Source organism: Haliotis cracherodii, unplaced genomic scaffold (assembly GCF_022045235.1).
Source record: "Haliotis cracherodii isolate W230 unplaced genomic scaffold, xgHalCrac1.p SCAF_27, whole genome shotgun sequence".
NCBI classification, from domain to species: domain Eukaryota; kingdom Metazoa; phylum Mollusca; class Gastropoda; order Lepetellida; family Haliotidae; genus Haliotis; species Haliotis cracherodii.
The window spans coordinates 1283885-1299602 of NW_027266283.1; the positions used below are offsets into that span (position 1 = coordinate 1283885).

Below are 15718 nucleotides of genomic sequence, written 5' to 3' on the forward strand. Positions count from 1 at the left end.
TTTACCCAAGCTTCACCCCTGGTTGAGTATTTCCCCAAGTTCCCCCTCTGGTTGAGGTCCCTCTTTCCCCAAGTTACACCCCTGGTTGAGTTCCCTCTTTCACCAAGTTACACCCCTGGTTGAGGTCCCTCTTTCACCAAGTTACACCCCTGGTTGAGGTCCCTCTTTCACCAAGCTACATCCTGGGCTGAGGTCCCTCCTTCCCCAACCTACATCCCGGGCTGAGGTCCCTATTTCCCTAAGTTACATCCCGGGCTGAGGTCCCTATGTCCTTATGTCCCCTAGCTACACCCCTGGTTGAGGTCATTATGTCCCTATTTTCCCTTGCTGAGATCCCTATGTCTCTATTTACCCTATCTAGAACCATACCACTGAATTCAAAGATACAACTGTCTTCAAGATCCTCAAAGTTAGAATCCTCTGTCCAGAAGCAAACAACAAACACAGTTTTGTATTATACACATTTTATTGTTAAAAACAGAATAAATATGGCTCTATTTTGGTTAAATATGTCCAAACAGAACAGCAATATTAACAAGTGTTTACATCAAGTCTTCATTTAGCGAACACAAAAATAGACATGTTAAACGTTACCTATCCCTCTACATTTGGATACTCAACATTAAAATCAAACCTGTATTCACATTACATTGTGTGAAGAGAACCAGTAATGAGTAATAATGTCAGATTTAAACTTGCATTTTTCAAACAGCAGAATTCTGTTCCGTTCATTTTTGAAAGAGCCTCTAGGGGTCCAACTGATAACCAAATGTTAAAAATTTATGATTAAAGAAGACCCTTGATGAAAATAATCACAAGAACCCATTAAATACCGTATTCGACGTTATAAGCACCCAGGGCGCTCTCAAAATTAGAAATAAGGGGCTCTTTTTAGAATATTATTTTGGTGAAAAAAACAGAGTTTAAAGATAAATTTCGTGGTTTATGCTGACAGCCTGAAATGTTTATGTACGACATATATATTTTTCTAGAATTTAATTGCCCTTAATTAATGGTGCATATAACACACAAGTGCGTAATCTACGCGAATCAATAAGTCTTGTGAACATTGATCAATCGGAAGGGGTGCTAATTGAGATTGTTCACTAGCCAATATATTAGCAAATATCGCCATGGGCGCTTATTAGAGCGGGGCACTTATTACGTCGAATACCGTAACTGTTTCTACATTGAGCTGTCCTATGCAACGCCTTTAGCCTGAGTCTGGGGGGCCATGGCCCTTTCTCTCTTCAGTCTCTCCATTTCATACATCATGGAGTACGTCGAGTTCAGCAGATCATTAGTGGTCTTCCGGAGTCCCTCAGACCCAGCTGACAGACTGGAGGACCCCAGGGACTGGATGAAGTTGGCACACCCTGGAGGCCGCGTGACATTGGCGTTGGACAGGTTGACCACGGAGTCCTGGTAGCCCTTCCTCCAGGAGGGGAACATGTCGGGCCGGTGGGTGGTTGCCTGGGGGAATGCCCACTCGTACGAGCTTGCCAGTCGCTCTGCATCTGCCAAAGTCTGAAGAATAGAGTGAGTGAGTGAGTGAGTAAGTTTAATACTCATTTCAGCAGTACTTCTTTCCTATAACATCAAAATCAGATGTTCATTGGTAAAACCCACCACTTCAGAGACGATGGTATCACCCATCACACCCACCAGCTCAGACAATGGTAATACCCATCACACACACCAGCTCAGACAATGGTATCACCCATCGCACCACCAGCTCAGACAATGGTATCACCCATCACACCACCAGCTCAGACAATGGTATCACCCATCACACCACCAGCTCAGACAATGGTAATAACCATCACATGCACCATCTCAGACAATGGTATCACCCATCACACCACCAGCTCAGACAATGGTATCACCCATCACACCACCAGCTCAGACAATGGTATCACCCATCACATGCACCATCTCAGACAATGGTATCATCCATCACACCCACCAGCTCAGACAATGGTATCATCCATCACACTCACCAGCTCAGACAATGGTATCACCCATTACATGCACCAGCTCAGACAATGGTATCACCAATCACATGCACCATCTCAGACAATGGTATCATCCATCACATGCACCAGCTCAGACAATGGTATCACCAATCACACCCACCAGCTCTCAGACAATGGTATCAGCCATCACACCCACCAGCTCAGACAATGGTATCACCCATTACATGCACCATCTCAGACAATGGTATCACCCATCACACGCACCATCTCGGAGAATGGTATCAGCCATCACACGCACCATCTCAAACAATGGTATCACCCATTACACCCACCAGCTCAGACAATGGTATCAGCCATCACCTCCACCAGCTCAGACAATGGTATCACCCATCACACGCACCATCTCGGAGAATGGTATCAGCCATCACACGCACCATCTCGGAGAATGGTATCAGCCATCACACGCACCATCTCAAACAATGGTATCACCCATTACACCCACCAGCTCAGACAATGGTATCATCCATCACCTCCACCAGCTCAGACAATGGTATCACCCATCACACGCACCATCTCAGAAAAATGGTATCACCCATCACACTCACCAGCTCAGACAATGGTATCACCCATCACACCCACCACCTCTCAGACAATGGTATCACCCATCACACGCACCAGCTCTCAGACAATGGTATCACCCATCACACCCACCAGCTCACACAATGGTATCACCCTTCACACCCACCACCTCTCAGACAATGGTATCACCCATCACACCCACCAGCTCTCAGACAATGGTATCACCCATCACACCTACCAGTTCAGACAATGGTATCACAATCTTCATCAATACTCCATTCAGTATCAAATATATGGTCCAATAATATAAAATATCACATCACTGATAAATTGATCCTCTGGATATAAACTACTTAAATGCCAGGACAGATTAACTATAGCAAATTTGAAAGAATCGCCACGACAGATTAACTATTGTAATATGAAAGAAACTTGTTTTTTTAGTAAGATAGGCGACGTGAGAGGCACAGTATGTCTTTAAGTGTGCAGTTTAATTACCGTAGCCATCTTGGATGTAATGCCATGCGTGGCGTCGCTGATGCCGAGGTTGGATGCGGCTGGCATCATGGCCGGCCGGGAGTTCTCCCACCCCAGAAGGCAGTGCTGGAACACATAGGCAGCTAGTTTAACATTGATCGTGTTGTAAATACCACACTCAGCAATATTTCTTATGTATGAACAGAAGAACATTTGTATTCAACATTGGCGATAACATTATTGACTATAGTAGCACATATAAGTATCTGAGAGTTTGGCTGCAAGAAAATGTGGCTTTAAGTTTTACAACATTGCTGTCTGTAGCCGAGCACTCTCAGCGCTACAACTATCTTAAGTCTGTGTTGAGTATGGGAGTAATGATCATCGTAGTGCTAAGACTGCTTTGTGCAAACGGGCCCTGTTAACATTAGTCAATAGTATCTCAATGTATGTTCTCTCTATGTTCCAAGAAGCTATCACAGTTTTCCCATAGTTGTGAATCTTACACTCCAGATGCTCTAGGAAAGCAGGCGGTGGGGTAGCCTAGTGGTTAAAGTGTTCACTTATCCAGGGATGTGAGCAGGTTTTCCCGAAAAAAGAGGAAAAGTCTAGGGGGGTCTGGGGGCATGCCCCCCCCCATAAATTTTTTAAACATTTGATTGCATTTTAAGCAATTTCATGCAGTTTGGACAACATTCACACCAAGAAATGTAATAAGTCAATGGCAAAAGTCAATAAGTCAAATAAACAAGATGGCAGATGCAATAAAATTTTGAAGTTAAATCAGTACTTTTAAAAAATCGGGCATAGCTTCCGCGCACCTGGCGTCCCGCTAGGTCTGGGAGCAATACTGCCATAAACTTCAACTCCCATCCCCCAGACACAAGGACAACTGTCACAAGCTTGCAATGTCTGACCCTTTCCCCACGTTGAAGCATATTGAAAAAAACTTACCTAGTACTTACTTACCTTTTATACAATATATATCCCCATGTTATGGGTTTTTGGAAGCTGAAGAAACATTCAGTTTTCTCGCTAATTACATGAACAACTGTAACACATCTCATTCACTTACAGGCTAAAACACAACTTTATATTAAAAACAAGCCATCATCTGACTCTGAGTAATTTCTGTGTGACGCCGCACCCCACGTTATAGTGCAAGTATTCATGACAGAAAACGTATGATGTCGGAAAACCTATGCTGCTGAAAGCTCTGATCGAAAACAAGACAATCTGCGACGATTGTCCGGTTTTCGATCATATTTTTCGGAGTGTTTTTAAAAAAATCTTTGATTATATTTTTAAGAGGAAGATGATTTTTCCCGAGGACTACTGTTTTAAAAAACGTGATTTTCCGCGTTTCCGCGGAGATTTCACATCCCTGCTTATCAGACCGAAGACCCAGGTTTTACCCGCCGGTACAATGTGTGAAGCCCATTTCTGGTGTCCCCCTGCATGATATTGCTGGAATATTGCTAAAAGCGGCATAAAACCATACTCACTCACTCACTCTAGGAAAGGCTAACAATTGTCAGGCATTGTTTGAAAGCCCAAGCCAAGTGAAAAAATTGAATGTGATTTTGTTGCCAGTATCAATTTTCCTAATTAAATTAGGTCAATTTCGGAGTGTTTCTTGTTTAAACATTCTCCCAAAACAATGTATTGGAGTGAGACTGTAATATAAAATCTATCTATCATCAATTTTTTCGGGTTTCTAAATTTCATTTTGATCAAGCATTTGTGATTATGCAAAGTTAATTATCAAAACCTGCAAAGTAGCTACCCGTATGTTCATTAGACCGTCCTACCACTTTGTGTTTGGATCAACAATCATAACGTTCCCAAATGTAGTTATAATTAACCAAAAATAGATATTTTTCCTTCCGGCCAAGTTAAGTTACTGTGAAACGTTACCATGTCATTAAAACCATTTGTTTGAGTATGGTTTTACGCCGCTTTTAGCAATATTCCAGCAACATCATGGCGGGGGACACCAGAAATGGGCTTCACACATTGTACCAATGTCGGGAATCAAACCTGGGTCTTTGGCGTGACGCTTTAACCATTTGGCTACCCGACCGCCCCTCTCTTCAGAAAGGTTTTGAAAAGTAATCATTTAATGTTATTTGTATTCTTTCTCTGACCAGAAGCCTACAGTTTCGAAAATGTAAAAATTGAGGAAAAGAGGCTTCATACGGTCTGAATCAGGCCTCTTTATGCCGTGTCTTGTATAAGTTGATGATGACTTACCTCCCTTAGTCCACAGGAATCTGTGGGGTCGAAGCTGTTTCTGCGATGTGGCTTGAAGCGGTAGGGCGTCTCTAGGGTGGAGCGGGGGATGCTCACCCTGCAACACATGGAAAGCAAATTTGCTACAAGAAAGCAAATAATTTGTGAAACAATGTGTTTGGTCGTCATGTTAATTTTTTTTGAAAATAAATCACTAAGTGACACAGTTAAGTCGGCAATGATCACACTTTACAAGGCTTAAAGTAAAACCCAGGTGTGCCCTCCAACAGATTTATAAGAACATTCTTACTGTCCTTCATACCCAAACAACTCCATGTATAGAAATATCCATGTCTACACATAAAGTGTCTCAATATATTTTATCAATAAAAGATCTTTTGCTAAATGTCATCACACATATGTTAGAGAAACAAAATACTTCTAAACAATCATCTAAGTGCAATGGTTTCCAAATTCAAGGCCTTTTCAAGACAGGAGCCCTTATTCAAGGCAAGACTCCTAATTCAAGGCTGATTCCTAATACAAGACAGAACTCCTAACTCAAGACAGGAATCCTAATTCAAGGCAGAACTCACTATTCAAAGCAGGACTCCTAATTCAAGACCTTTTCACAATCTGAGTTTCAGGTAACATTTAAATCATCCTGTTTCTATAGTTACCTGACAAATCTCGGGTCCTCTGCTGTAGGTTCTTTCTTTGGCTCCTTCTGCTCCCCCTCCTCCTCCTCCGTGCCCCCCTTGAAGTCCTCCAACAGGCACTTCTTGATGGGCACCGTGAACAGCCGCTCATTCACCATGTAGGGCTTCACTTCTGGAGTGTTGGAACGTTTGTTAACAAGGAGTGCGAAAACTGTGCTAAATGCAATACAAATATCCCTCATTCTGGCCCCGACAAACCAAAGTCTGATGATCCTGTGACACACGGTTTCAGAAGAGTGTACTGGCATGAATAAAGCAAAGGTACCGTATTCGACGTAATAAGCGCCCCGCTCTAATAAGCCCCCACGGCACTATTTGGTAAGATATTAGCTAGTAAACAATCCAAATTAACACCCCTTCCGATTGATCATTGAAACACAAGACTTATTTATTCGCATATAATACGCACTCGTGTGTTACATGCATCCTTAATTATGGGCAATTAAATATTAGAAAAATATATCTCTCGTATATATACATTTCAGGCTGTCAGCATAAACCACAACATTTATCTTTTAACTCCGTTTTTTTCCCCAAAATAATATTCTAATAAGAGCCCACTATTTCTAATTTTGAGAGCGCCCTGGGCGCTTATTAAGACGAATACGGTAATACTGTAAATCTGGAAATTAATGCGTCTCTAAATTAATAAGACTGCTGACCCCTAGCCAAAAATGTGACTCAATATCAATGCGACTCTCTCCACTCCATCCCCAGTGGAATAATACATGTCCTTACCTTAATCCAATCAAACACAAATAGCATTGCTTATTAGCACTGAGTAAAGTACTTCTGTAATAACAATAAACAGTGTTTTCCTAAAAACAACACACAGTTTATACGTTTACTCTGTTGACGTATAAGGAAGCTCAAAGGCAATAAAATAATTGAACCAACAACAGTTCACAGATTGGTATGTGGAGAAGGTGTCAACAAGCTTGACACGAGTGGGTAGAACTCTTGACCACAGCAGTGACAACTCACCGGATATCTATTGTGCAATTCCTATTCTTTGACTGACATTGTTATATACTTGTTACAACTGCTGCTCAATAAACTGTGTCTGTGTTTATATTCAAGTTGGTATTTCCGCTATCCAAAGTGTGCAGTGAGTCTTATTGTTGGATAGTCATTTGGAGACATAAATGCGAAGTTAATTAATGCGACCAAGGACCACTCGTATTATATTCACGTTCGCATTAATTTCAAGATTTACAGTATTCAATGATTACTAAACATAATATCACCTATAACTTTGCCTCCATGGGTTGAACAGCTGCAAGAATTGCTGATTCAGCAGTGTTGTACTTACTAGTGTCCGAGATAGCCTTGGCTACCGGCGATGGATCTCTGGTAGCTGCCAGGGACGCAGGACCTCTACAATAAAACACACACACTTTCAGGGTAAACGGTGAGATGAAATGGGGTTGAACGTCGCATCCAAGATAATAGCACTTATATAGCGACGTGCATGCACGTGTGTGTGTGTGGCTGCTTGTACTAGTGCGGACTGATGCCGATTATATATGCCGATTTATAGTGCTAGCCCACTGAGATACCATGCTGCAGTTTAACATGAATACCCCACTCAGACACAGTATACTGACTCCGAGCTGACCAGTCCTTGTTTTAGCCCCCTAATGCCGAGCGCCAGACAGGGTAACAACAAGTACCATCTTTTAACGTCTTTTGGTATGACGCGGCCGGGGATCGAACCCCGGACCTTCCGCTCTCCAAGCGGACACTCTAGACCACAGAGGTGGTCCTCAGGATAAACACTTATGATGATCAGTTGATTTAAAAATGTGATACTATATTGAAAAAATATTAGTAAAAAGGGTCTTAATGACTTTAATATCAAATGGGCAATGTATCAATGTTTATTCGCATAAGAATACATACCAATTACCACTTAGAGAAGCTGTTATGACATGTTACAATATAATGTTATGAATTATCCCTGATCTAATGTGTGAATGGTGAGTGAATGCTGTCTTGTAAAAAAACTTCCCCAAAAATACCTGTATCTTGATTTGAGTGAGTGAGTGAGTGAGTATGGTTTTACGCCGCTTTTAGCAATATTCCAGCAATATCACGGCAGGGGACACCACAAATGGGCTTCACACATTGTACCCATGTCGGGAATCGAACCCCGGTCTTCGGGGTGACGAGCGGACGCTTTAACCACTAGGCTACCTGACTGCCCCTATCTTATCTACATGGCTTTGTTTTCTCATGTTTAGCTCTGTAGTTCCCCTGGCTGCAGAGATATATATGCAACAGGGATACAGGAATAAACAATTATTAATTAAAAATAAAGATGATCAGCCCATATACCCTGTATACCAGTATCACAAATGAGATAAAGATAATCAAGAAATTTGAAAATGGTTCTGAATTTTTACCCACTGGTCCATCTCAAATATAAAAACCCAGAATCCCACAGGTACTGAAGCACACCTATATCCAGTGATAAAATGCGAAGGGTTAGGATGTCCCAAACCAGTTATTTTGTATAAAGGATACTACCTACAACTGCAACCAAAAGGGTTTGTTTTTTTAAATGTTACCATGGTTACTTCTCAGGACATTTTGTGATGTAAATAACAAACAATAATACAGTCAAGTCTCGTTAATTCGACACTCGGTTCTCGGACAATTGGATTTATCCGACACAAATGATGGGAACCGATTTAATGAGACCCGTTAATCCGACAGTCTCGCACTCCGACCGACCAATGAAAGGAAGTCGACATTAGCCACTAAGAAGGCAGCTTTCTTAAGCATTGCGGCACTCGTTTCAAATTACCGACTTCCATTCCAGAATATGCTTTAAAAATATTTTGAATCAGTCATACAGTCCTAACAGTAGTTTTGTGTTTAACTTTAGAGGTTGCATGATTCGAAAACATATTCTGCTAACAATGTAACACAACAATATTGATTATTTCCTTTTTCCTTTTTTTATTATGTGTTCGTATCATTATCTATCGTTTATTTCGTTTATCCGACATACTCGTCAATCCGACATAATCATATGCAACCAACAATGTCGGATTAACGGGACTTGACTGTTTTTGTTTTTTTACATGTTACCATGGTTACTTCTCTGGACATTTTGTGATACCTTTTTTGTAAATAACAAACAATAACACAGTACTCACTCCATGTAGACCATGTTGGAACATTCCTCTCGGTTGACTCGCCGGAACTCCTTCAGGTCCTCGAAGTAAGCCTCCGACTCATCAATTACGTCCTTGTCATTGTCCAGCAGAGCGGCGATCCAGTCATATCCCAACATCTTCTTCTGAGATTCCCGCCGGATAACACTGGAACTGTCAGCCGAGGAACGGAAGCTCACTTTGGTTGATGTCTGCACAAGGATGGGTATAATTAAAGCTGCGTTTAAAATACTCCAGCAATATAATGGAGGGGAGTACCAGGTTTGAGCTTCAATCATTGTATCATGTAGGGAATCGACCCTTGGCCGTCGGCATGATGAGCGAACGCTTTAACCACTAGGCTACCCAACAGCCCCTAAACATGGAATAAATTCAAGATAATGAAACCCCTTCATTATTATCGTCTAACATCTAACATGTCCAAAACACCTTGTTAAATCTAGATGCTGAAAAGACATTTTTTTTATTCAACTTGTACTCACATCATACCTCGCGGTGATCCCATGGCAAAATATGATTCCCAAAACCTTACAGGCTTCTAATGACGAGTGACTTGGAATAAGATGCTTGTCCCAACTCATTAGGGCAATAAAGACTATAATAACACTATCACAAATTTTCCATGAACGAATATACGTCTTTACAAGTTACGTAACATCAATAAGTAATCTTGCGAGTATAGATGGAAATTCCTGACATCTGATAAGCTGAATGGGTTTATTTCTTTTGCAGTCATTTCTCAATGAATGTAAAGCCAAAAGTCGCGTATACTCAGATGGACTTTTTTCACCACAAAATGGAAAGTATTGAAATCCCAAGTTAAGGGATTGCCTTGTCCCCTTTTTCCTTGACCCACTTGCACAAATCAATTACTATAAATCTTAGATTTCGGCTACAGTTCCCATCCACTTGCACAAAGTGGTTGAATGCTAAGATCATTGTAAGCTACAATCGAAATTTACTAATATATATCTAATTATAGGTGAGGCGAAATGGGGTTTAACGTTGCGTCCAAGATTATTGCACTTATATAGCGACGTGCATGTACGTGTGTATGCTTGTGTGGCTGCTTGTACTAGTCAGGACTGATGCCAGTTTATAGTGCTAGCTCACTGAGATACCATGCTGCAGTTTCAAATAAATACCCCACTCAGACACAGTATACTGACTCTGAGCCGACCAGTCCTTGTTTTAGCCCCCTAATGCCGAGCGACAGACAGGGTAACAACAACTACCATCAACAAGTACCATCTTTAAACGTCTTTTGGTATGACGCGGTCGGGGATCGAACCCCGGACCTTCTGCTCTCCGAGCAGACGCTCTACCACTAGACCACGGAGGCGGTCATATCTAATTATAACTAGCCTATTATATATATATCATGTTGTCCCTCCTGCCATTCACATGATGAAGGGGTAGGAGTGAGTGAGTGAGTTGGGTTTAACGTCGCTTTTAACAATATAACAGTTATATCGCGGCGTGTCAGCTTGTTGTGGGAGGAAAGCCCGAAGTGATGCAGGTCTCGGACGTTTACCACTTTGGTGAAACCCACGAGCACTGGTATGGTGCTGACAAACCTAGAAACATAATCGGGGCGACCCGGGATTCGAACCCACAATCATAGGTTTCTGGCGTGCCCAAGGGACGCAACTCTGCACAGCGAACCGTGGCGCCTTAGACGACTGGGACACCCGTGCCCCCAAAGGGGTAGGAAGTAACCCTCAAACTTTGTGTATGTAAATAAATGAAGAACTTGGCATCCATAACATTTCTTGTCATAATCTTGGTTTGCAATGTAGTTGGGAGTTACTTCCCTCTGCACATACGCCAGCAAGCTCCTTCCCAGCGTGTGACACCTTCGTTACACTCTCGGTAACATCGCTATCACCAGTGTGGGCACGGCCATTACAAGAAGAGCTCGATACGCCAGCAAGCTCCTCACAGCGATAGCCCGTTCGCCGAGCTCTCTATGCTATCGCTGCCACCAGTCAAAACTCCCCACTGTGAATAGGTGGCCACAACCATGCTTGGAGTTGAACTCGCAACTGAATGACCGTTATGTTTACAAACAAGTGACGACTTTCGTGACGCCGAATACACTTACCGCTGCTACATTACTTTCCTTGGTTGTCAATTTAAATTTCTATTTCAATAAAACTATCATGTAATTGATATAGTAAGAATGTAAGGGAGAAGTTGGTTGATTTTCTGTAAGTCTGCAATCTGGAACCAATCTGACTTTACAGACAACAAAGTAAATTTTTCTGGAAAAAATGGTCCGCCGGCAACCTTTTCAAAATGAACAATGATGGCATTCCCAAAAGAAATAAACAAAGGTATGAATGTTACTACATTTGGGGTTAGAGGCCAAATTTCAAGATTCTTGTAATGGCCGCGCCAACACTGGTGGCAGCGATGTTACCGAGAGTGTAACGAAGGTGTCACATGCTGGGAAGGACGTTGATACGCCAGGAACGTTAATTGATCCCATCACAATCTATCTGTTTTCAATCAAATGATTGTTTGTCATTAAAGTGAGTGAGTAGAAATCTGTGTCAATAATAACACACAGTAATACACTGAAAGAGTGAGTGAGTGAGTATGGTTTTACACCGCTTTTAGCAATATTCCAGCAATATCGCGGCTGGAGGGCACCAGAAATGGGCTTCACACAATGTACCCATGTCAGGAATCGAACCCGGATCTTCGGGGTGACGAGCGAACGCTTTAACCACTGGGCTACCCGACCGCCCCATACATTGAAAGAACATGAGAAGGTTGTGTTATGCCCCAAAGGGGAATAATCACAGAAACAATTTAACACTGACCTTGTTTCTACTGCGTGAAAGCGTTGTATCATTGCTGGTGAGTACGGACCTGGGTCTTGTCATCGTCTCTCGGACAAACCCCGCCATCTCCTTGTTGTTGCCTTTGTCCACCAATTGCTTGGCGTACGTCACTTCCGAGTCCATCGCGGCAGATGGCACCCCTGACCCTCCGTCTCCCTCTTCAGGTAACCCGCCCCGTCTGTCTTCCCACCGGATATCTTCCCATCGCGTGTCCCCAAACCTAAAACTGTCAGACTTTCCAGCCCTCCACTCATCATTGACTCTCCGGTCGGAGACGTCCTGGAACACTTCCTCTGGGGACTGGTTGAGAGCAGACTTGAGGAAGGTCATGTCGTCATCCATCACGTCAGAGTAGCTGAAGTTGAGGCGGTCGCCGGTGTCAACATCTTCGGAGCTGCTGAGTCTGCTGTCAACCTGTTACAACAATCAAATATTCATGTGAATTGTGGGTACAGCATCCATGTTAGGAATGAGGGGTTGTCCTGGTCTTCTGAAGTATTGACTCAAGGGACAAGATGGCTGGTATGGTTAACTCGGCTACTCGGGTGGGGTGGGTATAGCATCCATGTTAGGAATGAGGGGGTGTCCTGGTCTTCTGAAGTATTTGACTCAAGGGACAAGGAGGGCTTGGACGGGTAACTTGGGTACTCAGGTTGGTTGGGTACTGAGTAAGACCTGGGTACCCACAGGACTATCCAGACCCATGGTTAGTCACGTGATATATTGTTTAATGACAAAAATGATCTAGAAGTCCATGCTTACACTACAAAGCACAAATATTTGCATTTCTTTCTGACTTTTACATGTTTGAATAAAGATAAAGCAACTTCACACATTGTACCCATATCAGGAATCAAACCCTGGTCTTCGGCGAGATGAGCGAACACTTTAACCACTAGGCTACCCCACCGCCCTTTTCCATATATGGTCAAAAGAAGAAGGTAGAAATGCATAGTATGAGATAGGATAAGTTTAAAAAACATAAAGCACATTTCCATAGAGGATCGAAAGAAGAAGGGAAAAATGGATAAGATGAGATAGGATCAGTTCAAAAATCATAACTTTGTTGATTCCAAAGACATTGACTAGGTTATCATGGTTATATTAACAAGGGCTCACTGCATTCATGGTATTAGTCACTCTCAGTTACTGTAATTATTGTCATGAACATCAGGATTAGAAACTAACAGTTTTTGTCCACTAGTCCTTATAATGATAACATATAGCAAAACCCTTAAAATGGGCCAATTTCTACTCGTCCTTAGGATACCTTTGCTATTGAGCAGTTTGGTAAGGACTACAGGACTAGTGCCAATTTCTAACGCTGAACATTCACACCTTCACATTTCTGTCAATGAGCTCTCTCCTCCGTCTTGTCCTCGGCGTCGTGGTGTACCCACAGGAGTAGGTCTGTCCACTTGCTGAATTCCCGTCAGTGGTGTAAGAGGGCGCTGCTGGGACGTCTCTACCAACACCTGAACACCCTTCACTCCCTAAACTCCCAACATGTCTCCTATTTGACGTTTCATTCAGGAAACTGTTGGCCACTTTGGTATATGAAGGTCTTGTCTGGTTCCCATTATATTTGTAGCCTGAATAGGAGGTCTGTTGGTCTCCTCTGTCTGTGGATCGGACTACACTTCTCAGTTTGTCTCTTGCATACTCGGGCTTGAGATCACTGCAGTGGTTGTACAGCTTGTTTGATGATAGTTCCTGATGAGTAGATGATGTACCCGGTATCATCACCTTCAGTTCACTTTGCTGGAACTTGAGTCTCTGCAACAGGCCCTGACACTGTCGACGCAGTTCTTCATCCCTCGACGCCATCATTGGCTGCTGCACAAGATGAGAATACACAGGCTCAGATGGTTACTAGACTTTCTTGAAACTGGAATGAAAAATACATCCAAAGTTAATTCCTTGTCAATGTTATTACGGTTTTATATTGTTCTGATGATAAATCACAATAATCCATCAGCTACTGCTGTTATTGTTAACACAAACTCAGTAATAAAGTTTTGAATGGGCCTTTGATGATGGAATACTTCTTTTCATGACATGAGTTGAGTTTTCATGTGTTGTATATAACATCATACAACCTAGCTTTTGAGATATGGATCCTTATAAAGCATAGTTTTACCATGGTTACAGCCTTTATATGGTGATGCATATGCACATATTGCATAACAAGTATCTACTGTGGTCCATAAATATTAATGATAATTGTATTCAAATTTATGGTGGAGCAATCTTGGTAGATGCAACCCAATGTTTCTCATGCTTCATGTCATCCACAATTGTGCAACTTTTGCACAATTGTGCAACTTTTGCAGTAGTGCACTTACTAGGCACACCTTTTCAGGTTTCAATTAGCGCTGCATCATGTGCATGGAGGACCGAAATTAATCAGGCTCTATCACACTTAATTAGTGCTTGTTTATCAAGTGATTTGCACCCAATTGTTTACCTTTATGCGCAGTAGGCATTTTCTCTGCGAAACTCTAAACTTGATTAAAATTGTATAGATTTTCCTCAAATTACATTGAATCAATTTGATAAAAGAGACACTTAACCTATCCTACCCTAAGGATCATAAAAGAGTGCCTAAACCTTAGGATACTAAAGGGTTGTTTTCCTGGAAAGTGGTGCCCAAACCAAAGGACTGTGAAGTGGGTATTTGATCGGAAGAAGGGTACTTCACCATATTGATCATAAGTGGTATCCAAGGGCTAAGGATAGAGTGAGTGTAACCTACCCTAACACAACTAATAGAATGTTGTTGTGGTATGTACTAAAAAATTTAAGCCTTATGCTGTCAATTTAATTAAGCTTACAAAAACTTACAAATATTACTTCATAATACTATAGATCTAATGCTAGGATATTTATAACCTACATTTATCAGTGGTGGTTTTTTTTGGCATGTACAAATGCATAAGTAAGATGTGGCTGCATGCATTGACAGTACGAAAACAGTTAAAGTCATTATTGTTAGTTTATGTTGCAGTCCATCTCAGTCTATAATTCGTGTGCATTTTCGCAAGCAATAAACCTCGAGGGATTGTGAATTGTCGTGTCGTGCATAAATATAAACTAAGGATCGAAGAGGCACATGAGATCTGTGAAGTGAGAGCCAGAGACGGCAGCCTGACAATAAAGCGCTTTGTAAACTGTATTTTTGCCCACTTTTCTAGTTATCAACCATTAGTAGTAGACTGTAACTTTGATCCATTAGCTTTTCCATTAAGAGAACTTTTGTAAACATGGCAAACACCAGTGCTGCATTGTGTACCGTTACTACAGGTAAAGGCACTTCATCTTATGTTAGTAGAAGACTAGTACAGGGATTCTTACTCCAAAGGCGTTTCAAGAAATCACATTCGAATATTTACGATAATCAATTTCACAACAATTCGTCTATTATTGATTTCAACTTATCCGTGAAACCTACATTTGGTGATTTGACATTAATATAACAACATCTGATTCACATAATTACTGAAATTTAAGTGTTATACCTACAAATTCAAATATAGTTAATTCCTTTCGACAAGCACTGACAGGCCACAGGACAGCGCCATTTTCTGAAATTTGTTTACATCACGTGATGTGTTGGCAACCCTGATTGGTTAAAATGAAACATATAAAACATGAACCCCATTTCGAAATGTGGACACATTATCGCATTTTCCTACTCCATTCAT

The 15718-nt window shown here is 41.7% G+C and overlaps 1 protein-coding gene across 1 annotated transcript; it reads right to left on the reverse strand.

Annotated features, from left to right (window-relative positions):
* Positions 1-585: 585 nt before the first annotated feature.
* LOC139473223 (uncharacterized) lies at positions 586-15594 on the reverse strand. The gene is made up of 9 exons (XM_071255749.1): positions 15537-15594; positions 13353-13902; positions 11994-12428; positions 9148-9356; positions 7296-7360; positions 5945-6095; positions 5286-5382; positions 3054-3158; positions 586-1527 (listed from the first exon to the last, which is right to left on the reverse strand). Exons 2-9 carry the CDS (start codon positions 13842-13844, stop codon positions 1201-1203), a joined length of 1881 nt encoding a protein of 626 aa, XP_071111850.1. The 5' UTR covers positions 13845-13902; positions 15537-15594; the 3' UTR covers positions 586-1200.
* Between the last annotated feature and the right edge of the window lie 124 nt (positions 15595-15718).